The sequence below is a fragment of the Apodemus sylvaticus genome, chromosome 4 (genome assembly GCF_947179515.1).
Source record: "Apodemus sylvaticus chromosome 4, mApoSyl1.1, whole genome shotgun sequence".
NCBI lineage: Eukaryota > Metazoa > Chordata > Mammalia > Rodentia > Muridae > Apodemus > Apodemus sylvaticus.
The window spans coordinates 164,357,265-164,382,063 of NC_067475.1; the positions used below are offsets into that span (position 1 = coordinate 164,357,265).

At 42.5% G+C, this 24,799-nt stretch overlaps 1 protein-coding gene across 1 annotated transcript in view; it reads right to left on the bottom strand.

Annotated features, from left to right (window-relative positions):
• The window catches only part of Stmn2 (stathmin 2), a 47,998-nt gene extending 23,546 nt beyond the window's left edge, over positions 1 to 24,452 (bottom strand). Inside the window, exon 1 of the mRNA XM_052178805.1 lies at positions 24,340 to 24,452. Coding sequence (XP_052034765.1) covers positions 24,340 to 24,358 — 19 coding nt within the window. The 5' untranslated portion in view covers positions 24,359 to 24,452. The remainder of the gene's footprint in view (positions 1 to 24,339) is intronic.
• Between the last annotated feature and the right edge of the window lie 347 nt (positions 24,453 to 24,799).

Here is a 24,799-nt window from a genome sequence, read left to right on the forward strand (position 1 = left end):
GTCAGCCTTCTTGTCAATTTAGAGTAGGGCTCCACTAAACACACTGGGCAGAGTTATTTTCTAACTCCCTCTCCTTCCTTCCCTCCCTCCCTCCCTCCCTCCCTCCCTCCCTCCCTCCCTCCCTTCCTTCCTTCCTTCCTTCCTTCCCTCCTTCCTTCCTTCCCTCCTTCCCTCCTTCCCTCCTTCCTTCCTTCGTGCTCTTGTTCTATGTGAATGCCAGTGCCCACATCAAGATGTAGACATGGAGGTCAGAAGAGAGTCTCTTGTGTTGGTTCTCAGCTTCCAGCTTTGAGACAGGATTTCTTAGTTATTTTCCCACTGACTATTCCAGTAGAGCTGGCCTGAGTTTATGTGCGACTCCTGTCAATCTCCTATCATTCCACAAGAGAACTGGGATTATAGATGTGTGCTACTAGGGGCTATGGGGATTTGAACTCAAGTCCTTGAACTTGTAGAACAAACACAGTAAATCATTTCTCTAGGACTGTCCCCACCAATACTTCTTTTGTGAAGGAGACATCAAAGTTCAGGAGGTGATGTGGTGTGGCATGGCTTAGGTGCAAAGGGAACTAAGAAGGCACAGAAAACTTTATGAATTAATTGCTAGAAAATAACTGGGTTTGGGACGAAGGTTTCCAATAACACAGAAGGAAGGTAAAAGGTCCCTCTGAATAGGGTGCTAAAGAGAAGACTTTCCATGCAAAATGTAACCAAGATGAGGCTCGTAGGGTAGGTTTGATTGGAGAATTAGGTGTGGGTTGATGTATGGGAATACAAATAATTTTAATGGTTTTTAAAGTAGCAACAAAGGACTTCCCAGCAAATATGAAGTACCATGAGAAATGTGCTTATTTTCTGTTAGTATTACATCTATTGACAATCATGTCTTTTCCTGTATTTTGGAATCAATGTATGTTAATAGTTTTGCCATATCCCAATACCAAGTAGAATTGAATGCATATTTGCAAGAATGTGGGAGTTAATAGGTGATTCCTTATATTCCTTTACAGTGGTGGGTTGGTTGACTTTGCTATTAACTAATGTTTACAAATAGGTGCATTTGTCTAGTGAATTCATTTAAAATTCAACCCACACAGAGTTTAATAATTATATAGTAATAGTCTCTTAACCTAATGATGTATGAACAGTAATTGAACTTTCTTCATTTTATGCAAATGGCGACAATAAATTGTGAATAATGGTACTAGTTGCTCTCTGTTGAGCACAGACACTGAACTAAGGAAGGCATTGGTAGACATTTTCCTGATTAACTATTTCAGTGGTGCTGAGATAGGTCCATGTTCATAGGGGAAGGAGAGGCTCAGAGGGGTGGGATATATCCTGCACCTTCTGATGGCTGCTCCAGTGGGATCCCTGGTTTTCATACAGGTCTGTCTGACTCTCTCCTGTGCTGTAATGCTGTGTCACCTCTTTGTCCATTGTTTCCTAGGTCTCTGTCTTGCTGTCTCTCTCTGTCTGTCTCTGTCTCTGTCTCTCTCTTCCTGGTGGTGGTGTTGAACCTGTGCATGCAGGGCAAGAGCTTCACCACTGAGTCTCACCTCAGTCACCTTCCCAGAAAACTGTTATGGGATTTTCTCTAAGTTCAGCATCCACATGTTTCCAAGAAGAAACTAATGAAGTAAAACTCATAAACCGTTGGTCTTTGGCATTTTCTCCCCTACTTCTCCCACACAAGCCATTGATTACACTGCTACCGAAAAGGTCATCCCTCAGTATGCATGGGGGACAACCTTCTGCAGACATCAGAATCTATGGATTCTCAAAGCCCCTTAAAGAAACGGTGTAGAATCCACCAATTACCTGTGTTTAGCCTCATTTTTTTGTGTGTCTTCCTCCCGGATAAGTTCTAAAGTTTATCTTGTTTTTGAGTTCATAATATGATGACATTTCTCTCTTCTTCTCTTCCCTGAAATCCCTCTCACATAGCTCGCCTTGCTCTGTCAAATTCATGGCTTCCTTTTCACTAATTATTATTGCATGCATGTATGTATATACAGTCTATATGTGTCACTTATGTGTATGTGCGTTTTTATATACTTGAAACCCTGTCTCAATTATCTACATATCTAGCAGTTTAACAATTATTTGCTTTTTGCTACTGTTTAGGAAATATCTCAATGAAGTAAGAGTACACATGTTTAATACAATAACTTTTTGAATATTTTTAATTTGTGGTTGAATCTATGGATGCCAAATCAGAGGGATGATTGGATGCTATTGCAGAAAGAAAATACAATACTTTTTGATCTGTAAATGGTCTATGGATAGTAAATACTGATGTAGTGGAAACGTCAGGAACCATTTCTCAAAAGAATATATGGATTTAATAATTAGTTAAGATTTTATTTTAGATTAAAGTACCATGGAGATTAGTTTGCTTTAGAGGACAAAGCATGAGCCCATGAAGAGGCCCCTCCCCCCATCATCTGAATGTGTGCGCCCAAAGCCCTTAGCTTTTCTCATGCTTTCAAATACATCTCAACTGTGTATGTGTCTTGCTTTAAGTGGAAAATATATTTAAGTGGAAAAATATGGAAAAATTATTAATGATGTTATACTCCACTATTTTTTTAAAGACCCAAACAATTAGAAGTAAACGGCTTAAGATTTTTCAATTTTCCACTTCATTTGGCCTATGTGGGAGTAACCATTAATATGACATTTCACGTATTTCCTTTTGTTGTTATTTAATTTGGAACTGGCAGCCTTATAGAAATTCCTTCTGGTTATTCATCCTGGGCAAAATTGCATCTTAGTCCTTATTATTGTCTAATATTCAACTTGAAAAGGAGTAATATGTATTATACTTCCTGCTAACATATCTTCACATGTTCCAGAACATGTTCTGGAAATGTTACATATTAACATACTACTTTAGCAGAAACTATCTCCTTTAAAATATTCTTCTTAAAAGCTCTTATACCTGTAACTCTAACACTCAGGGGTGTTTTCAGAGGGACAAAGACAAATGGACCCATGAGGCTGATTCAGCCAGGTTACTGAACTGTGTGTGTGTGTGTGTGTGTGTGTGTGTGTAAGACATACATATGTATACACACATACATATATATATATAATATATGATATATATGTCATATACACATATACATGACGTATTTAAAAGTGTGAATTTATTTCTCAGAATTTGTGATAAGCGCTTTAGAAGAATGAGTGCTGAGGTTTGGCCTTTTGCTATGCATCCTATTGCTAGATATCTGCCCTTAGGCCTCCCTAGTTATCCCTGATCAATGAAAAAAGATGCCTACAGCCCATAGCTGGGCAGAGTTGAGATGGGCAGGGCTTGGGGGTCGGCAGGCTTGGGGTCTGAGGAGGACCATGAGGGGAGAAGAAGGTGGAGAGAGGAGGGTGAAGCAGCACGAGGAAGGTGCATCCTGAGAACGGCCGCGAGGGCTGGCTGATTCCAATGGAGGGCTGCCCAGATAGAACACGCAAGCTACAGAGTGCGGTTATAGTGGTGTAGAGGCCCAGCTCCTGTGCTGATTAAGGCCTATTATAATAATAAAAGTTGTGGGTCTTTTATCTGGGAAATGAGCGATCAAAGGTGTGGCAACCCCTCCCCCTAAATTGAGATTAAATATTTTCAACAGCAAATGAGAAAAATGTTTACTTGCTTTTGCTGACTGGGATACTTGTCTGTCCTGGAACACTGGTGTTCATTTCCTACACTGTAACTATCATTTTATTGATAAACTATTTTGCAATGATTATGGAGCATACATATGCCGAAGCTTCCGTCTATGGGTGGACAGCATCTTATTCTTAATGATGACTTGCTTTGTAAGAATTCAGTTCACAAAACCACACCAGTCATCGGGCCATTTAATAAGAGCTCAAAGCGTAACTTAGGAACAACTTCTTCCTCTATCACAAGCATAGGCGGAGAGGAAAGTGCGATTTGCTCTTATTTTTAAGGGTTTGAAGAGAGACCCAGAAAGGAAACTGAGCTTTGAGTTAGGGAGAGTCAGAGACCAGAACCTGAAGTCCCTGACCTTTAGGCTTTGTTCTTGCTGACAGCAAGGGCACAGTTGCACAGAGGGCTGGCTGGCCTTGGCTCTAGGCTGCGGAGCACCCGAGTCAGCCCAGGGCCGACCTGGCGCCAACCTGGGGTCAGCCTGCCTAGTTCCTGGCTTTTCCTTGTGGGAGTTTCAGGTGTGATCCTGTTGGTTGAATAGGGAGAGTTTCCTGGCAAGCCCTAAATGCTCATATGGGGTCAACTTGCACTTCTTTAGGAAGGTCTCTGGGGACAGAGGACAAGGTAAGGCACTGCAGAATCAAAATCAAGGTCTTTTGCTCATAGGCTTATAGAAACTGAATGTCCTGGTTTCTTTCTAATAGAAAGAACAAAATTCTTTGACCCTGACTTACAGTTAGTTTAATCAGTAATTGAACACTGCTTTTTAAAAAGAAGGACTCTGTCATTTCCAGGCAAAAGAAGCTTCAGTGCTTAGTTAACTAGGGATCCTGTTTTCCCAACAGTCCTTGTAGATTGTTCCAGAGGTATTTTATTTTATTATTTTTCTTTGAGGTGAGGTTTCACTATGTAGAGCTGGCGCTGGCCTGAGATCCACCTTCCTCTGCCTTCAGAGCGCTGGGATTAAAGTGTGTGCCACCACCTCTGACTCGGGACGATAGACGGTGTGAGAAGCACGGGCCTCTGCTAGCTGGTTCTGGAAAGATGGAGACTAAGAGCCCCAACTGTTAAGAAAGGCCACCCCTTGCCAGTCTGCAAGTCTGCTTCCTTCCCTATACGTGGGTCTTCCCATAGGTAGGAATCAGCTACTTGGTGGTAATTTTTTTACTCTTTTAAAGTCCTCACATTTTGCATATTCTGACTCCTGCTGCTTATTTTGGCTTCACTCTGACATGCTGGGTATGAATTCAGCACTTAGCACAGTGGTCCGCCATTTCTCATTATTTTAGGCCAATTTATTTACGCTTCACTCAGATGTGCCATTTCATCCCAGAACTTATTATTTATTTATATTTATTTACACTTTTAAGGCAGAGCCTCATGTATTTTAGGCCTCCCTTGAATTGGCTTTGTAGCCAACGATAGTGGCGAGCCTTTCCTCCCCTTGCTCTGTCTTTCAAATGCCAGGATTGTAGGCATGTGCCACCATGGACAGTTTTTGTGGTATTGGGGGATCCGATCGATCCACAGCTTAATTTGGGAGAGGTAAGGCCTGTACCGCTGAGCTACATATGCAGTCCCTTATTTACGAGGACTCAGGAGCTCCCTGTGGTGTTTTAAGATGAGGTACAAAGGGCTTGAGGATGCCCCGCCAACTGCAGCCCCTGTTCTTCAAGCTTGAGGAGCCTCGGTGGGTCCTCAGCTCTTACACCTGTGACTCCAACACTCAGGGAGCGGGGACTAAGCCTGGGCGGTGCCTGGAGCCGATTCAGCCAGCAGGCTGAGCCCAGAGGGTGTGCTTCAGCTCCACTGAGAGGTTCTGTCTCAGAGCTAAGTGAGGAGAGTAATCAAGGAAGGATAGTTGACTGACTGCCGGCCTCCACGCGCATGCGCACTCATGTGCACACAGGCACAGGTACACTCGCCACGAGAACAGTGCATACACCACACAAAGAAAAAGGCTAGTATGAATTTGCTTAAACACTTTCTCCATACAACATTAATTTAAATTTGGAGAATTAAAGTATTTTATTGATGAACATGTAACTGAACACTTATCACTGAAAAGGAAAACGAAATAACCTCCGGATCTAAAGGCCTATTTTAGTATTTTAGAAAACCACTGGTATGAGGTAATGTTTCTAGACATTTCTGCTAGGATGACGTAATGTTAATTAGCTTAGTGTAAAATTAGACTCATCGCACTATGAGGTAGTTCATCCTACCTATGCCTACCTAGAGAGACTGTGGTCCCCACAGCCAGAGAGGTTTTGACACAGTCACATTTTGACCACTCAACGCATTCCAGTATTCTTTGTAGGTTAAAACTCTCACATCAAACAAAGGGGTGTTTAAGAGAATCAAAGCGGCATATCCCATTACTGGTCTTACAAAATTATCTGAAGCCTTTAAATGTTAATTTAGTGGCTTCGTGGTTCCAGCAATAGTGACCAGGGAAGGAAATGGGCTGCTGTGAGCTGGTTCCGACCCACCCTGCAGTAGCAGTATTATATTGCTTGGGAAACTCACACTGTGTCTCTTGACTACTTACAGCTCCTGAAGTGTTTAATGAAAGATCTGTACCGGACTAGGGGTGGGGGGACGAGAGTTGTTCCTAAAAACTCCCCCAGGGAAAGATATTAAGGTCTCCAGAGGCCAAGATGCACTATGATTTAAAGACATCTTAGAAGCGCTTGCTTTTGCTTACGTGTCAAGATTTTATCACTAAGCTGTACTGTGAGCACTGAAGGTTCTTTCCTCCTTAATCCCTTTTGAATAGGACATAGAGCGTTGGGAAGAAGCACAGCCAAGCTAAGGAAGGCTCCCAGCAGCCTGTGCTGCGAGCATCTGCAGCCGCATTCCAATTGATCTCCTCTGTCACTCTGAGAACTTCCCAGAAGGTCAATGCATTGTTCTAGAAGTGCTTGCGTGCAAACTTCCACTTGAACTGGTACAAAATGTCGTCACCGAGTCAGAATGGATTCATGTCACTATTTTAGATCTGAGTATATCTTTAAAAAAAAATCCATGCCTTGAGATACACTCTTCAAAGTCACGAAGAGAAAGACAGAGAGAAGCAGGTCTGCTGAAGATAGACCAGCACTCATCTGGGTTTTTTTTTTTTTAACTGGATAGAAAAAATAATCACTTTGTGATTATTTTCTTCAGGTTTGGGCATTTAACACACAGACTTTAATAGTTTGACATCCTTATTTGGAAAACATGATCCATGTTGTATCCAGGGATGGTGGTGCATCTCTTTAATCCTAGTGTTCTGGGGGCAGAGGTACGTAGACTTTTGTGAGTTTGAGGCCAGCCTGGTTCCAAGCCAGCTAGGGCAACATAGTGAGATCGGTCTCAACAACATGAAAAAAGATCCATGTCGTGGATAATAATGCTATCAACTGTGAATAAAAATATTTTAACTTGGTATTACTGCCAAATAACACCTGTGATACTTGCACCAAATAGAATTCTTGTCAGGGTAGTTGTATTTAAATTGTAATCACAGCAGGTTTGCTTACTAGTCATTAGCAGAGGGTAAAAACATTTCAGGCATGAGCTGCAGGAGTAGCATTTCCTGTTTCTCCAAACATAAGAGAAACACTAAAGTCTCCATTGGCACTGTATGGCATACCCCATACACAGACTCACTCAGCATTGTGCCAGCGGCTGGATTTCCAAGTCGCACTCATCAGAGTTAGTGCTAGACAGTCAGTGAAGAAGTGTGCACTTAGTGTCTATGCAGATACATTATGTTTTTGCAAACAGGAAAGATTTTTCTGAAAGAAAGCAAGTCCTATGAGCTACAGTTGCACTTGCACTTTATTGCTACATTTGTGTTTCAAGAGAACACAACGAATTCACGTGCACAAACACAGGTAGAGAACATGGGTGCCGGCAAAGGTTAGGACCGTCTTGCTTTACAAGTGATTTTAGGAATTTTTATTATAAGGTATTATACTCTTGGCAATCTGGGGTAGATTGTCAATGTTCTAAGCATATCAATAGAACGTAAACATGGGCTCGGGGAAGAGTTGATTTGTCTTTTGTTGTTGTTGTGTCCAGATATGTTAAAGTATCACATTAAATCATAGATTTACACATATATTTTGTTTTCTAATCATTTCTTAATGAAGTTGAGAAAAATACAATTTAAAATTAAAGAAAGGGCTAATTTTGCTGACAGGTAGGACTTACTTGCCTATACTGTGATAAATGTTAAGAGTGCTGTTATTTCAACCTAACTCTCACCACCACGCCTCTGTAAGTGATGCACGCGACACAGAGACCACAGTGCTGTGGAGGACTGGATTTGGGTTGAAACAGCCAGCTACGCAATGCAGGAGAGCTGGAAAGATTTAGGAGTAGCTCTGCTCTTTTGCACATGGTTTTCTCCACACAGTTAACCTTAATGATAACCATAAGGATTCCCAAAAGATCAGATTCTTTCCATGTCCTGTGGAGTTTTACGGTTATTGCATTTTAGTTTTTCTCTTTTGCTTTAAAGAACTGGTTTTGTCCAGTTGGTAAGTATTCATTGCAAAGAGTTACTTTCAGCGCACTATGTAGAGAAGCACAGATTTTTGACAACTGTGGCCCTGGTTTCACTCGGTTGGAATCCTCAATCATCAGTGACTCAGTGCAGTGAATGTTTTCAAGTAAAGCTGTCTGGGCAAAGCCGTCTGTTGTGTGACACACCGTGACACACTAAAACTGCCATGGCTAGACTTTTCCTAATCTATTTCTCTTTTCTTTTGGGGGGAGGTTACAGAGTGGATGGTGGATATGGAAGGACTGGGAAAGGAGTAAGTTTGGGATGTATGATAGGAAATTCTCAAGGAATCAATAAAAAAATATCATGGGAAAATAAAAAGAATTCCCAGTCACAGTGCCTCGGACTTCAAAGCAACAGGAGACATTCTCTAGTGATTTTCTCATCGAAAAGGAAATCAGACCTGGTACCACTTGCCACTCAGATAGGCACCCCTCTCTCTTTGGGGGTGGTAGGCAGTGAGGGTGGGAGCAGGAACAGGGTAGAAAACAGACAGGGGAGCTGCAATGAACACAGCAATGGGAAGCTTTTCAACGTATTCGGTGTTCTTATTTGACATTTGACTTGCCTGTTTTTAAACTTGATTATATGGTTTTGGTATTGAATAATGAAAATGATTGCTTTTCTTAATGGTAGACGACTGTAGTCAATAATCTCCTCCAGGGAACTTGGGGCAGACTTTCCCTGTGAAGGGAACCTCTGAGCTGAGAGGCGAAGGTGAGAGCCTCCCTGGACATGGGCTCTGGAGGATGCGCCCAGACCTGTGCTGCTCACGGCTGCTCAGCCCCCGTCACGCCCACACCCATTTACTATCTTCCACATGGTTTCCAGCCACATGACTTTCCATGTCAGGAGAATGGCATTTCTCTTTATCTTTGTACATGTGTAGAATGAGTTCCTACTCTTTCACGTGAAAGTATGCTGCTACTATTGGTATGGATTGATTTCTTGTTACAGATGGGAGAATAAGCAGTGAGGTGGAGAGTGTCTTAGCTGAGCTTTAGGGCATTTTCATGACTGCAAATTCCTCACCTCCCCCTGCCCTGCCCCAGTCCCGCCCCCCACACTGCCCATCTCCTGCCCCGCCCCGCCCCAGTCCCACCCCCGCACTGCCCATCTCCTGCCCCGCCCCGCCCCAGTCCCGCCCCCGCACTGCCCATCTCCTGCCCCGCCCCGCCCCCACCCCGCCCCCGCACTGCCCCTCTTCTGCCCGCCCCGCCCCTGCCCCACCCCTTCTTGTTCTCGGTCTCAAGCTCTCCACCATTAGACTCCATCTGAAGCTCCGCAGACCTTGAGCACACCAAGCCACCTCTCCAGATACCACTGGCTGCCCTTATAGTTGGCTTGTAAATACTCAATAGATTTTATAATGGAATAATTTTCCCTTTCACATACACTTTGTTTTCTGAAGTAAAAACATTCTTTATCTACCTTATGTTAGGCAAACGATTTTATGACAACTCATAATAAAGAAGACATAAGTTTAATGTTCATATTTCTGTCTTACAATGTTTTCTTCTTTCTGGATATTTGTGCTTGATAATACCTGTGTGTGTGTGTGTGTGTGTGTGTGTGTGATAGTGTGAATGCTATCTAATGCAACAGATGCTTCAGGAAGGAACCCATATCTCTGATTTCCAGTTGTTAAATGCTCAGAGCGAATCCCACTCTTCCCAATGCTTCATGAAAAGTTTATTTTTGGCTTCAGATATTCTTCCTCACAGGCAGAAAGTGATGTATAAAACATAAGGCATTTACACGCCACCTGGGACTCTCGGATAGTCACTCTTAAGCTATGAAGATTCCGTGCTAGTGCGGCTAGAGGGAGAGACTGGGCTGGTCTATGGATTTTATTTTGTTTGTGGCAGCAAATACTCTGTCCATTGGTTAAAAACACAATAAAATAGAATTAAGCATTTGATTTGCATATATCAATGTGAATTGATATTTGGCATGGTCATGTGCTATTATAAAAATATCACCAATTGGTGATGCACAAACCCAAGATCACAATGTTTGTTCGTTACATTCTATTCACTCTGGATTTGTTTGTTTATATTTTTCACAAAAGTCGGGTTTTTGATGGAATATTGCTCACAGTTTTGAAATTCAGCCATGTTATAATAGGTTAAGTAGACGGAAGGTCTAACAAGTAGAATGTGGTGACCATTTGTAAATGTAATGTGGTTTCCAAAGCTAAGTATGTATTTCATTCAAACTTCAAGGCTCCTATTTCAAAGGCTTTGCGGGGCACCTTTGGCTTCTAGGGGAAAGAGTCCCTTTCCAGGCTTGCACCCCACCAACTGGCCCCCTTTTCTCTATGTTGTTTCCTATTTTTTCCTCAACCGTGTATTTTTTTTAGAGTGGAGAGGGTGTCTCTCCTAATGTGTCCTGTATTCCCCCACATGTATTCCCCTGAACACGCGCTCAACAGTTAACAGATGCCTACAAATGCTTATCCTTTGGTTGCTGGGGGGGGGGGCGTCATTTATGAGTAAGCGACAGATGCTGAGTTTGTTAGTTGTCTTAGAAACTGAGTTTAGTTAGCGGTTAACAGCGCAGAGGGAACAAAGGGTGTGGCGGAGCTGGCTCCTCCCCTTGAGATTCACTAGCTTGGAATCATGCAAAAGATTGGTTTCACAAGTCTTTGCTGTGACCTCCTCTTAGAGCAGACAGCTGATTGTGCCAAGGAAAAGGGAACATTTATTTGTTCTCTTGCTTCTGCCCTCAATAATAACCAGAGGTAAGCAAATAGTACTCTAGAGTTATGAAGAAAATATGAACTGGAACTCGACTTGTATTCCAGCTCTGGATCTAACCAATCTTAGATGACATATTATACCTTCTAAAAATGAGTTTGTCAATCTTAGGTAACACAAAATACGTTCTGAACTTGAGTTTTTCGATCTAAGATAACATTATACCTTCTGAACGGGAGTTTGTCTGCAAATGGGGGTCGAATATTATTGCCATGAATGAGGTGATATGAACTGTTGATACATTATTAATAAAGACTAATCATCACCAAGTTGGTCTTTATTATTTGACACTTTATTTATCTCTTATTTTTGACACTATAGCTGAACGTGCTGGCTGGTTTTATGTCAACTTGCCTCAATGGGAGGGCACCTCAATTGAGAAAATGTTGGTCTGTGGATGAGCCTGTGGGAGCACTCTCCTGAGTAATGATGGCTGTGGGTGTCTCCCTGGGGTGGTGAGGCCCTGGGTGAGGGGTTTGCGATGCAGGCTGAGCCAGCGAGCAGCGCTCCTTCACGGTCTTTCATCAGCTCCTGCTTCCAAGCTTCTTCCCTGACACCCACCAGTGGTCAACTGTGATGCAGGGCCGTAAACAAGCTAAACGCACCCTTTCCTCCTCAAGACTGTTTGTATGAGGTGTTTTATTACAGCAATAGAAAAAAGGATACTAAGTGTGTGGAAATTTAATTCTTACAATTCCTATTCTTTAAAACATATTCTTTCACTACTTTACTAAATAGGTGTGTGTACCCGATCATCTCCATCATTATCCTTCACTGAACTACTCGATGAACTACTTTTTCTTCCCAACGACTCCCCATTTCATAACTATTTTTTGTTTGCAGTTCACTGTATGCTTCTATTACTTATTTCACTCTTACCACAAAACCAGCAATTACAATCAGAACCCTCATTAGCTAAATACGCTCTGGGTCAACATGATTTATTTCAAATTCAGTAGTTACCCTCTTTTGCTTCTCCTCTTCTTTCACCTATTAGAATGTAGATGATACTCCGTGTAAGGTTCTCGGCACAGTCACAGTGATAAACATAGCAAGCATCCGTGCATGTCAGCCCTAAGTAGTTCTGCAAGGAGCACACCTGCTATAGTGGAGATAAAGTAGAGAAACTCGCCTGGCTCCAATCAACACCCAGCAGACTGGAGAACAAGAGAAAGAAGTGTCTTATGCTGATATGAAAAGGAAAAGCATTTCACAGTGCAGAGTCCAGAAGGCAGAGAGGCTGCTCCTGGTGAACAATAGATGACAGGGAAGAGGAAAGGAAAACACGTACAAGGAGACTTTATTGCCAGTTGCCGAATTTGTTACAAGATGGTCTTGAGTTCACAGGAAGGAAAGATCAAGGAAGGCTGGCTGGGGGGTGGCATGGCAAGTTGTCACAGTGTGTTCAGAGACAGCCACAGCAACTGTGAGAAATCTTCCTTCACACCTTAGCTGATGATCCTCAGTCTGTGTCTTCACGGTCATGAAGTTTATAATGTGACGTAATGATCTGACAGAAGAGCATCATAGCTGGGTGTTTCCTCAGAAGCAATGGCTTCTAATGTTGATCTGTTTAAATGGGGAGTTTTGAAATTGTTGCCGCCGTGAGAGCTGGATACGAAAACTCAGTGTTCTTTCTCAAGTGCCGTGGAGACATGCAAGTGAGTGTGTGTCTGTGTGCGCGCTCACGGATGTGTACATGTGTGCGTGTCTGTGTGTGTGTGTGTGTGTGAACCTGAGCTAAGCTGTGATGCAGCTCACAGCACACACTGCAGTTGTGGATGCTGCTTATTTTTTATACCTCATTTTCAGGAAAGTTGTAACAGATGTAACCAGGCCTAATTCCTCCATGGCAGTCTTCAACTTGGAAAATTTAAATTCACCCTAAAGACAGAATTTCATCTTATTTGTTTTATTGTCAAGTGAAGCACTCCGTGAGGCACTTCAGACTCTCCTTGAAGATTTCAAACTGGGGAAAAATGGCTACATCTTTTCAAAGCCAGGGGAGTTCTTTTTCACAGTAGTTATGACCTTGTGAGGATTGAAGCCATAATGGTGCTCCCATGTGACGCTCCTCCTTTTACGGATTCCTTGCTTATGAGAAAGTAGAAGTATATCTAATCATCTGGCTTTTATAGTGTGTAAGGGTGACACGGTATTGAGTAGATTATGTGTAGATTATTGTAAGCACTATCTCGTCTGAAACATACTGGTAAATACGAGCACAGATTTTCTCAGTGCATCTAGAGTTACATCGACCCCTTGTTTATATGCCATGTGCTTTTATACATTGCTTTTTTGAGAAATAGCAAGGATTCTGGAAATTGAAGTGGGGAAGCATTGTCAACAGCAAGGAAACTGGGGGTCGGGATGACTGAGCAGGAAAGAGAGCTGGGGTGTGGGGAGACTGATGGATCGATAGTGCTTTAAGAGGTGTGTGTGTGTGTGTGTGTGTGTGTATGTGTGTGTGTTAATTGATGTTGATAAGCTTTCCTGGCACAAGAAGACACAATTATACTGATGCTACCTACACTGTTCAAGTAGGATAGGATATTAATGCCATGAAAATATGACAGAAATAATATTACAAAACACTTTTACTTTAATTCTCTTTTTTGCTATGATACTTTGACCCAGATGGCATGCATTAACTATTAAATACTGGCCTCGCTTGACATGAATTTATTTGCCTTGGAGATTTTACTACTCCAGCAACTGTATTGGATATCAATTTCCCTTCTGTTACACAAAATATTGAGTAGTGACCATTTCCACAGTTGCAAGTACTGTCCAATAGATTGTCACTAGTGTAAATTAACATAAGAAATGAGATGTTTGATCTTTAAATTATTTTTATTTAGCCTTTTCATGATTGGCTCAGGGGTTCGGAGAATGTGACTAATTTCTTTTTCAACTGTAAAGTGCTAAGTATTCAATTGCTCACCTAATTCTCTCAGCGAGCAGCACATCATTAGGCATTATTTCCTTATTTTGTAATGGTGAGGATTGTATTCCTGTAGTAGAACCATTGAGCAACCTGCCCAGGGCTTCGCAGGCTGTGAGCAGAGCTGGGTCAGAGCCCTGCTTGTGCAATCCCCGTATCTGCACCCCAGCCCCACAGTAGCTCTTCCCCACGTGGAAGAGGCGGGTCCAGCCGCAGCATTATTGGGCAACTGAAGTGCTGTGTTTCTGTCCCGGTGTGGTCTGCTTCTGTTTCCACAGGGCTCGGTATCGGGCGTGCGCTCTGCTCTCTCTCACTACAGGCAGCTTTGTATTTCTAATGGCTCTCTTGAAAGCAGTTTTTACGGAAGTTTTCGGTATGCTTGGGCATGGGTCTGGGTATTTTCTCTGATTAGGGTTTGATCTGACTGACTCAGGTAGAGGATCAGACGATGCCCGCAGTGGAACCGCGGGACAGAAGGCTAAGAGTCGAGTTCTATCTGTTTCTTCTTGTCCCGGTTGTGCTGTTTCTCGGGGCCTGTTTTGGGCCCAGAGATTGTCTCAGAGGAGTGAATCCTCTCTTGGTCACTACCTTCCTTCCGCCAAAAACGCGTAGCTTAGCTTAGGTGCAGCAGGACACAGCTGGGCCTTTAGGTGAGTTCATTGCTACTTCTCAGGAAGAAGGCCCCAGGCTGTTCGGCAGGGCTCTGATGGACAGCCAGCCCTCAGAGCGGTCCCTGCTGTTGCCGGGAGGAGTCAGTCACCATTTGAGCTGTTTTCATTATCTTGAATGTATCTTTCAAAAGCAAATGACTTCAGATTCAGATTGTGCCTCTCGTTTTCCTTGCTTATTTTAGATACACGCTCATTGTCATTTACCCCTTACCCACCCTCCCTCTCCAATCCCCTTAACCAGGTGTGGTAGTTTACATATGGAATCCTGGCAGGTGGACCATGGATGCTTGAAGGACAGTCACACTGAGGTCAGTCTGGGCTTTAGAATGAGAACATTGTCTCAAACACACACACACACACACACACACACACTACAGAGAGACAGACAGAAACACACAGATACAGAGACTCAGTGAGACATAGACAGAAATATACACACAGAGACAGACACACACACACAGAGCAAGCTATTATACTATTCTATCTCATGATAAAAGAACACAGCTCTTGCATTTAGGCAGTTACTTGATAGACACTAGTTGCATTCATAGTTGCTTAGACGAATCACTTTAGATACAAACAAGGCAGTTAGTTAGGGAGCTTGTTAGGTATGAAAATTGGTGGGACCAGCTTCAGACCCTCAGGACAGAAACTCTTTCTAATGCTCAGGAAGACCTGAGAAACATTTTAACCAAATGATTCTAACTGGCTTGTAGCCCTTGGTGATCTCAAGCCTTTCTAACTCATGTTTTTATTATGCACTGACTGGTCAGAACTGTGAAAGGGGAGAAGCAGGTGTAACTCTTGCTATTGCTTTTTCTATTCTGTTAGTATGTATAAGATCTTGTTATCTTCAAAATAGCAAATTACCCAAGAGAGAGGAGCAGGCTCATTTATATCCTTAGAATACACACTGCAGGCTTCTGAACAGAGTTGGCATTGACATATTTAAAGTAGGTAATTTTTAGTGTAAGGGCTCTTAAATGTAATTCTTAGTGGCGTTAGCTATCAATGCTTTTGAACTGCAGACAAATACACCTAACATGTAGTTTTCCTCTTCATGCCTGTTTGATTTTAGGACAGAGGACTAAGTGCTAACTGTAATTAGTTTTGTATCCACATGCAGCCTATTTGAAATGGATCTACGACTGCCTTGGGTACCTGGGCTTTCTTGCTTTATACTCGACTGAGTAAATTCTTCTAGGTCCTTAATAGATGACTACTATACTATGTCCAAAGCACAGGTATTACATGAAGATTTTTAAAAAAGGATGTTTGGGACAACTGAAAGTAGTTTTTGAAATATTTTCTCACGTAGACAGATTATACCGTCTAATTAAAAAAGGTATTTGGTTTCTGTGTGTGGGCGTTTTGTATGCATGTCAGTCTGTGTCCCACCTGTGTGTCTAGTGCCCGCAGCAGCCAGAAGAGGGCATGTGGTCCCCCAGGACTGAAGTGTTAGCCTTCATGTGGGTTCTGGGCATTGGACCTGGGTCCTCTAGAAGTGCAACTAGTGCTCTTAACTGCTGAGACATCTGTTAAAACCAAACAAAACAAGCAAAACTCAAACAATATCTAATCTGTGCTTATCTGCTTTTTTTTTCTAAAAAAATATAAAAGGAAGAATTAGCTCTGACTGAAAGAGAATGGAGAAACAATTTTTCAAGAGACAGAAGTGTGGGTCTTGTGATCTGCCACAGAGACTTGAATTGACTGTGGTAATTTTCACGCTTGCACTGTGGTTATTGGGAGGGATGTCAGCTGGAGCCTTGCTATCAGAGTTACAGAATGGCGATAGATATTTGTGCTGGGAGTGAAAGAGATTGCTCCATGTTGAATTGTGTGCTGAGGCAGGTTCCAGGACTGCCCACGGTCCACACAGGAGGCCTGCTGCTCCCTGATTCCGGAGGTAGCCTTTCCTGGTTTCTGTTTTCTAAGTCAATATATCAGTTAGTTTTTTTCCCCCATAGAAGTTAGGTTTCTGTTTACTAAGGAATGCAACTGGAAACCAATTAGGTTTGCTGTGAGCAATTTTATTCAATACAAATTAAACTTTATGACTGATGCTAATATAGAGAAATATTTTTTAAAAAAACAAGGTGAAATCAAAATTTAGTGTAGACTTCAGAATATTTGTTGTAAAATGTATTTTGGAGATAAAATTTAGAAAGATTGCATCTAATTATCTTCATCTTGATCGAAGGACATTCCGAGGACTGATAGGCTTACGGTGTGGACAATCTGTTGTTCTTAAGTTCTAGGACAACAGAGAGAACGGCACAGACTCTAAGACCCAGGCGTGACTGTTGCAGAAGGACCATTGCTAAGAGGGAACCTCAGAAGCTGCTGCAGTCTGACCAGCCAGCAGAGAGGGAAACTGAAACAAACCAGCCCCATTAATCATCTACTTTTTAGCAAAAGAAATATTTGGGAACTTATAATTTCCCTAAGGTAAACAAAATTGTAAATAAAAAATTTGCCGTGGGTTTTGTTCTGTTTTCAGCATAACATGGGCCTTCTGTCAGGCACAAATCCTAGACATGCTGTTTCCAGGTGACTATGATGAGCGCGAGATGCATTTATTAACCTTTGCGTTGACATAAAAGTGCTTTTCGAGAACAAATGTACACAAACTGTTATCTTTAATCATGACTAATGAAAATGGGTTATTATAAACACAGGTTTTACTGCTGCAAGTGTCTCCTTGACAAATGACAGGGCTGAATTCTTTTATTAAAGATAATTAAAAAATTCAAACAGGGAGTCAGAGCTTTCTCACAGATCTCTCCTGCACTCTTGCTTCTGAACTAGTAAGATAATTATGAAATAATAGTTTTATTAAATGTAGATGCCTAGGCTCTATTTTTTAGATTGATTTTTTTCATAAACTAAAGATTAAAATTAAATACCTGGGGTTGATGAAAGGATTGAAAGATGCGGTTTGTCTGTACCAGAAAAATGATTCTTAAAGCAACACTGCAATAAAATTGTTATGACAGGTCTAACATTTTCTTGTTCATATGTCCAGTTTACATTTCTATCATCTCTAATGGTTGTTTCTAAAACTGCCAGGATTAACTATTCACACACAATCTCTGTCATGCTGTCTTAGCATTCCTTTCTTAAAAAAATAAAACAACAGCAACAACAACAACAACAACAAACAAACAAAACAAGATATTAGCAACTATAACAATCTAAAAATAGAGATTCTCAACCTGTGTATCTGTGTGTGACTACCCCTTTTGGGAGGAGGGGTTGCATATTGGATATCCTGCATAGCAGATATTTACATTATGATTCATAATAGTAAAATTGCATTTATAAAGTAGCAATGAAATTATTTTATGCTTGGGGTCACCACAATGTGAGGACCTGTGTTAAAGGGTAGTAGCATTGGGAAGGTTGAGAACTTCTGAGCTAAGGTTTTTCAGCTTCCAGAGACCTGGAAAGACCTGAGATGACCATTGAAAACAATAACAAAGAAAAGATAGCCTTAGTCTACTTCTGGGCTGTCTCTGTATTCTACTGCCTGGGCCAATTGTTATTTGGGATCATGGTTTTAATGCTGTCTTTGAGACATTGTGTGTTTAGTACCATTGTTGCAGGACAGAATTTACTGAAGTGTAGAATGTCTCTGCCCTGCCACTCACTGTACAGGGAAATGGATACATGATCTTTTTAATGATAGTCCTTGAAGACTTATCTATTCTCCTTCTAGACCAACTTTCTTAGAGGATTAATATTGAAAAATGAAGGCTCTTTATTGACTTAAGAAGGCAGAAAAAATTATGTACTTATTTGGTTTAAATTAGGGTCTCACAGTGTAGCCCAGGTCGGGTTTGAACCTAAAACCCTCCTACCTTAATGTCCTGAGTAATGGGAATTACAGGCATGAGTCTCCCCCATACCAAACCTAATCTGTTTTACAAAATAGGGTCATATCTAAGGAGTTCCTTAGAACCCAGTGAATTCTTAATATTTTTTCATGCAACATCCAGGATGAAATGCTCTATTGGAATAACTTGGTAAGTAATATCTATGCACATATACTAACCTCAGTATAATTCTTACCTGTTTTACTTTCTTTCCCATATGGAGTTAACTGTCTAGTAAATTGTTCATTATTCTACATCTAAAAGGTTCTGGTTTTAACTTTTGTTCTGTGTATCATATGTAAATATCAGTAATATTATATTATTTATTATCCCTTCTTAACTGAGCCACAAGCTATGTCCGATTCACAGACCCAACCACCCCCACACATGCACAGAGCCACTCTTATTTTTCTCACAGTTTTTCTCGAAGGTCTTCTGCTGAGTCCTGTAATATAAATATATTTTAAACAATCTAATTAAGATGGCACAGAATACATATCCTCAGAGGAATTAAATCCCCATGTATATGAGTTTGGAAGTGAAACATTCTGTAATCCATTGCCACAGATTTAAGTCCTAACACTGGACCTTCCCACGAGGGGGAACGCACACCCTCAGTCTGTTCTAACAGTAATGACTTGATGGTCGGATTTGGCATCAGCGTGCAGGTTGCCAGAGCTGAAGGCTCCTCTTCCCTCAGTCCTCTTACCCCGGAGAATCTAAACTGCAGTGAGCACTAAACTAGAGTTTGAGAAACACATTGACATGATAGTATTAAATACCTTAAATGTAAATTATAGTTATGTAAAGCATATAAAAAAGAATTTCACTTCTATTGAACACTGAAACAATTTTCTTTGATAATCATCAATATTAATTTATACTCTTATGTTTCTTTTTCTTTAAAATGGGTATCAGTTATTTTCTATACCAATAAAACTATTCCAAGGTTTTAAGGCTAAATTTTGTCATTTCCAATAATTATCAAGTATAATTGCATATATTTATAAATATATCATGTATAAATCGTAATTGTTGGACACACACAACAACTGGATGGGAATCGCATGAGCTTTGGTTTGGAAAGTTATCCTTAGGGAAGACAAGAGCAGTGGCTGCTAGGCTGGCCACACCTCCTCAGGACCGCGGTTTCCCACCGGCTTCACTCACTTTGTGTTTTTTTGCAGTTTCCTTTAAGGGTGGAGCTTCTGACACTAGTGTCCCCAGTGGACATATTCAAACAAATGAATCAGTAAACAATGATTTTTATTTTTGCCTTTACTTACAAATTAAAACATCCGTTCTTGAATCATTTTGCTATTATTACTGACATTTTCCATTTATGCACCATACAACCCCAGAAGTAACATAAATGATATAATAATTATGCTGAAATAGAACTGGAAAGAAAGATCATGAGGGACTAATTATCTGGGCTCTGCCAATTTGTAGATTATAATCTCCATCCCACTGTAGAGATGTGCATACCCTTCTCATTCACGAGAGCAAAACATGGAATTATTCTATTAAATCAACAATTGAATGATTCTGATAAAAGAAAACTTTTTTTTTTTTTTGAGCAGTTAGTGTTAGAAGCCAGGTTAAAATCAATCATAGAGAAACTGATTGCCCTCTAGTGGGGTGAGAAGTTAGTGCAGACTCCATGATCTCCCAGTTGTGAGAACCAGGAAGCAAATAGCTTCGGTTCTGGAAGCATTTGGGTTTGAGCATTTTCTTGTGGACCAGCTCATTCATACAGTGTCACAGACTGCATGGTAACAACAGTGTGTGTTTTTCTACAAACAAAAGAAAACTGATGGGAACTGGGCATTAACTATCCATGTGGGGCTGACCACACCCAGGTCTGGTTTGTGCAGTTAGCTGCCATACGCTTGGAGACCAGTTTTATCTAGACTTTTGCAAGCAACTAGCTACTGGGGTGACACGAACATACGTTTCATCTTAGTTAAGGGAATAAAAACATCAATGGACAGAATAACAGCAATTTCCCTAAAGATGTACTGTATTTATCAATGAAAAGACACTCAATATGGATTCAACTTCTATTTTATAGTCATTTGGATTTTATGCAAAAATCTTGCTTGATAGCTATCAAATAATCACAGAACTAAGTAACTATTTTGATCCTAAATTACAAAAGAAAACAATTTTATTATACAAACTGGTTTTATGACATCCTGGGAGGGCATGTCCTGAGTCTACACAAAATGGAACTTCTTGCAGTATTTTTTTTTTTTTTGTTACTGACAGAGATTTGATGAAAGGCATATCATGCCAAATGACCTAATGCTTTTTTTTTCAAATTACCATTTATCCATAATCGTAAAAATTTTATCCATAAAAATTTAAATAAAAATTAAAACCTGTCTAATGAAGAAGCAACAGCATATATATATATATATATATATATATATATATATATATATATATATATATATATAAAACCTCCACATATCTTTCTTCTCTTGGCATAAAACATTTACCACAGATCTGTTTGTAAGTCACTGCAAAACGTTAGGAATTTTGATGAAATAGAAGTCTAGAATTTATTTTTTTAAGCTACAGAGCATTTGATCTTAACTATCATTTTAAAACACGCTTTTCCTCATAGATTTTTAACATGTGCAGGCAAACACAGATCCGTGGATATATATCATTGTTCCAGCGACTGACATGTGCTTCCCTGGGCATAGCCCTGCTTACCACCACCGCTCAAACAGCATGACTTAGATATTTGCAGTTGATTACCAAGCTCCCTTTATTTCTTTATTCCCCCTGAAATGCTGATGAAATCTTCAGCTCTTTATTTCTACTTGTTTATATTTCAGTTTATACCATGCCCCCATTTGTGAAGATAATGGGCGATACAGCATGCACTTAGAGCCAACGAACTGGATTGTTTAATGAATCCGGAGAAAAGCACTTCCCTTGCAGATTAATTGATCACTCTTTGCAATAGGATATTTAAAAAAACCCAAAACCCTTTTCACTGTGGAGGTAACGTCTCTTCTCACATTCCCAAGTGCAGTCTAATTATGGCAGAAGGGGCCTTTGCACCTGTCATCGGTGGGTTGTGAGTTTCATTGGTTGGCAGTTGCCATTTATGATCCTTGTTTCTGGGTAGAATTGAGACTGTATCAAAAAGCACTTGGAAGAGGAGTTTTTGGGGAAAACAATAAAAATTGCGTGCAAAAATCTATAAATGTGTACACACACACACACACACATCTCCTCTTGTGGAGGGGCATAACATTCCAGTTATATGTAATTTTTGCCCATTGAAACGAAAACAATTCTCTGTGGAGAATTTTCTAGGCATCATCCGGTACACAGGCTGTCCTTAGCAAGTACCTGCACATACACCCCAGCCTCACGAACATACAAAACAGCGACCGGCAGTCAAAATGTATTTGCTTTATAGAAACTTAAATGAAAAGCGGCAGACAGAATTGGTTTTGGGTTGGATATAGAAAGAGGGTGGAGGTTGGCGAAGATGATCAGGAAGATTAGTAGCAAGGGGTTAATCAGTACCAAAAGGGACTAGCATCCTTTTTGAACAAATGAGATTTAAGAGGAGATAAGTGAATCTTGGACTTATACTCATGCTGATTTCCAAGTAATCACAATTCTATCATGAGGAGTAACTAGCCAGTCATCTATAGCTGAAACCTCTCTGTGGGAGTACAGACAGAGCAGGAAAATTTCCCCAGCACCCATCAGAACCCTTCCCTTCCGGACAAGTGGATTGATAACAAATTGTGGCAGCCAAGAGTAGCTCAGGGCACTGCGCAGAACCCTCTCCTGGGATACTCCCGCGGGGGCGAGCGCCCAGTTCCGAGAGGAAAGCGAGAGCTGCAGGGCTGGCGCGGGGCCACGCGTGATCGCCACGTGCACGCTCGCCAAGCTCTCTGCTTTGGTTCTAGCAGCGAGGGGTGGGGCCGAGCCACGCCCCATTGGAGGACCCTCAGTGGGGTCTCTATCCCAGAACACAGTAGGCCATGGGCTTGGGCTTGGAAAAAGGTCTTTGGGTTCTGCATGGGCAAGGACACCTTCCCGAACCACTGGGAAGGGGTCACCTCTGTGGTCCAGGGGCCCAGCAGGGCGCGGCTGCGTCTTTGTGTGGCCGGGCGGGGCTCGCCTTTCTGCACAGCCATCTATCCGCTGGGAGGGGCTTGGTCCTGCGACTCTGAGCCAAGCCAGGTGTCTGCACACTCTGAGGGGCTCGGGGCTGTTCTGAAGGGCGGGGCTGGAAAGAGGGGCTCCCGGACTGCAGACTGTTCAGCAGCCCCACCCAAGTTCGTGGAAGCCAGACTGGAACCAGAGTCTCCAGGGCTCCGCAGACCTGGTGGGGTAGGGCAGGGTGGAGCCTTTTCCCTGTTCTGCATCCACAGCCCGGTCTAGAGGAGGGGTGCTTCCAGCCGGTTCCCAGTGCAGACTCCTCCCAGTCTGTCCACCCCAGGGCTACTAGAAGCACAGGACCTTTTCTGAAGGAAGGCCCTGGATTTAGACTGGACTCTCCTGCGGTTTTACCCAGCCCAAAAGATTTGGCTCCGTCTGACCCACAAAATTGAAATTACACGTGGCTCATCTTAAAGACCTTGACCTCTTTTGCTTTATATCACCCTTACACATCTTTATCTGTATTATTTTTTGCATATCCTTTTAGGTTCCCCAAACGTCCCCTCCCCTCCCCCAAAATCTAAGGAGTTAGGAATAGTCCCCACCCCACTTCTTTCCCTTTTCTGATTTTTTTCTTTTGCCACTCTGTGTAAACATTCTACTTAATGTGGTTCTGAAAAATGTGTTAACCCACTCTCGGATCGCCCTATGAAGAACAATGAGGCCAGGGTGGAGCTGCTGAGGTTAGCGGTCAGGTCTGGCAGGCAGGCTGCTAGTGAGGGAGTGGGGCGTGGGGCGTGGCGGGGCTCCGCTGTTCCCCAGGGTTGGATTCTTCAGTGTTGTGCTGGGCTCCCCACTCGGCACCCTTTCTACTGAGGGTGTGGAGCTGGGTCGGGGTGGGGACAGCTTGACTCCGCACAGGGTGGGGCAGTCCGCATAGTGTGCCCAGCGCTGCAGGTGCCCCCCCCCCCATCACACACAAAGAAACCCCACCCCGGCGCCTTGGGAAACCAGGTCCCTCTACCCCTCCCCGCCGCGCACGCTTCCCCGCCCCTGCAGCTGCCCACCCGCGCCCTCCACGCCTTCCTCTTGTTTCCCCTCCCTCTCCCTAAAACAAAGGAGCTAAGGTCCTACCCCACCCCTCCGGCCGCCTTACCTCCCCGCACCGCGCCCCAAGACTAGCGGTTTTTCCAAGAGAGACAATGCCAGAAAATGTGCCCACTCCCCTCCCCCGTTCCCACCCATCTCGCAAACCGCCCGGATGGGACCGCTTTGACTTTGCATTTTCTCTTTTATTCCAACATCGCCCCTTTCTTGTCTCTATTTTCCTTTTTTAAACTACAGAATAAATCTAGGACTTTCCAAACCACTTTCTGAAATGTCCCTTCATCTCACAGAAGACAGATCGTTAAGGTAGCCCCCTCCCCTCTGAGGGGCACTTTAATTTTAAATATGGAAGCAGAATAAAATTCCTACCCACCGGAGGAAAACTTACCTGCTTCTATATTTTAAAAAGAAACCATTTGCTTTAGTTTTTCAAACACCCCCTCCCCCTTTGGTCTCTTAGTTACTCTCAGAGCTGCCTCCGACCTTTCCAGCTCCCGTGTCACGAATGTCTTTCCCTTTATAAAATATCTCTTAATGTCTTCAGAGCCCCGAGAGAGAAAGGGAGAGAATGGCCCCAGATAGAGCCGGTGGGGAGCGAAGCGCGATTCTTACCCATTGCTGTTTTAGCCATTGTAGGGATGTGCGCGGAGCAGTGGCGGTGGCAGAGGAGAAGCGTCCAGCTGTAGCCGCCGAGAGAGCGAGCGAGAGAGGAGTCTGAGTAAGGCACTGAGTCTGCAGAGTGGGGCCGTGCTAGAGAAAGAGCAAGAGGCAGGAGCCCATGAATAATTATCACGCAGAAGCTCAAGCAGATTGGCTCTCAGGGTCCCCTGACATGACTCCCGCAGAGTCAGAATCTCCAAGCATTAAATATTGATCGGCCAATGGTGCTGGAGTACAAAGTACCAGAATGCAGTTTGAAATGGAAATCAGCCCTTGCCTGGAAGCTCCCCCCCATTTTGGAGCCTGATAGTACAGTCCAAGTGGAGTGGTGCCTTAGCCTGGAAGCCTCCTTGGAGCTAAGGACTGGGTCTGCTTACCTGTACCCAGGAGGCTATGCTTTGCCCAAACGTGT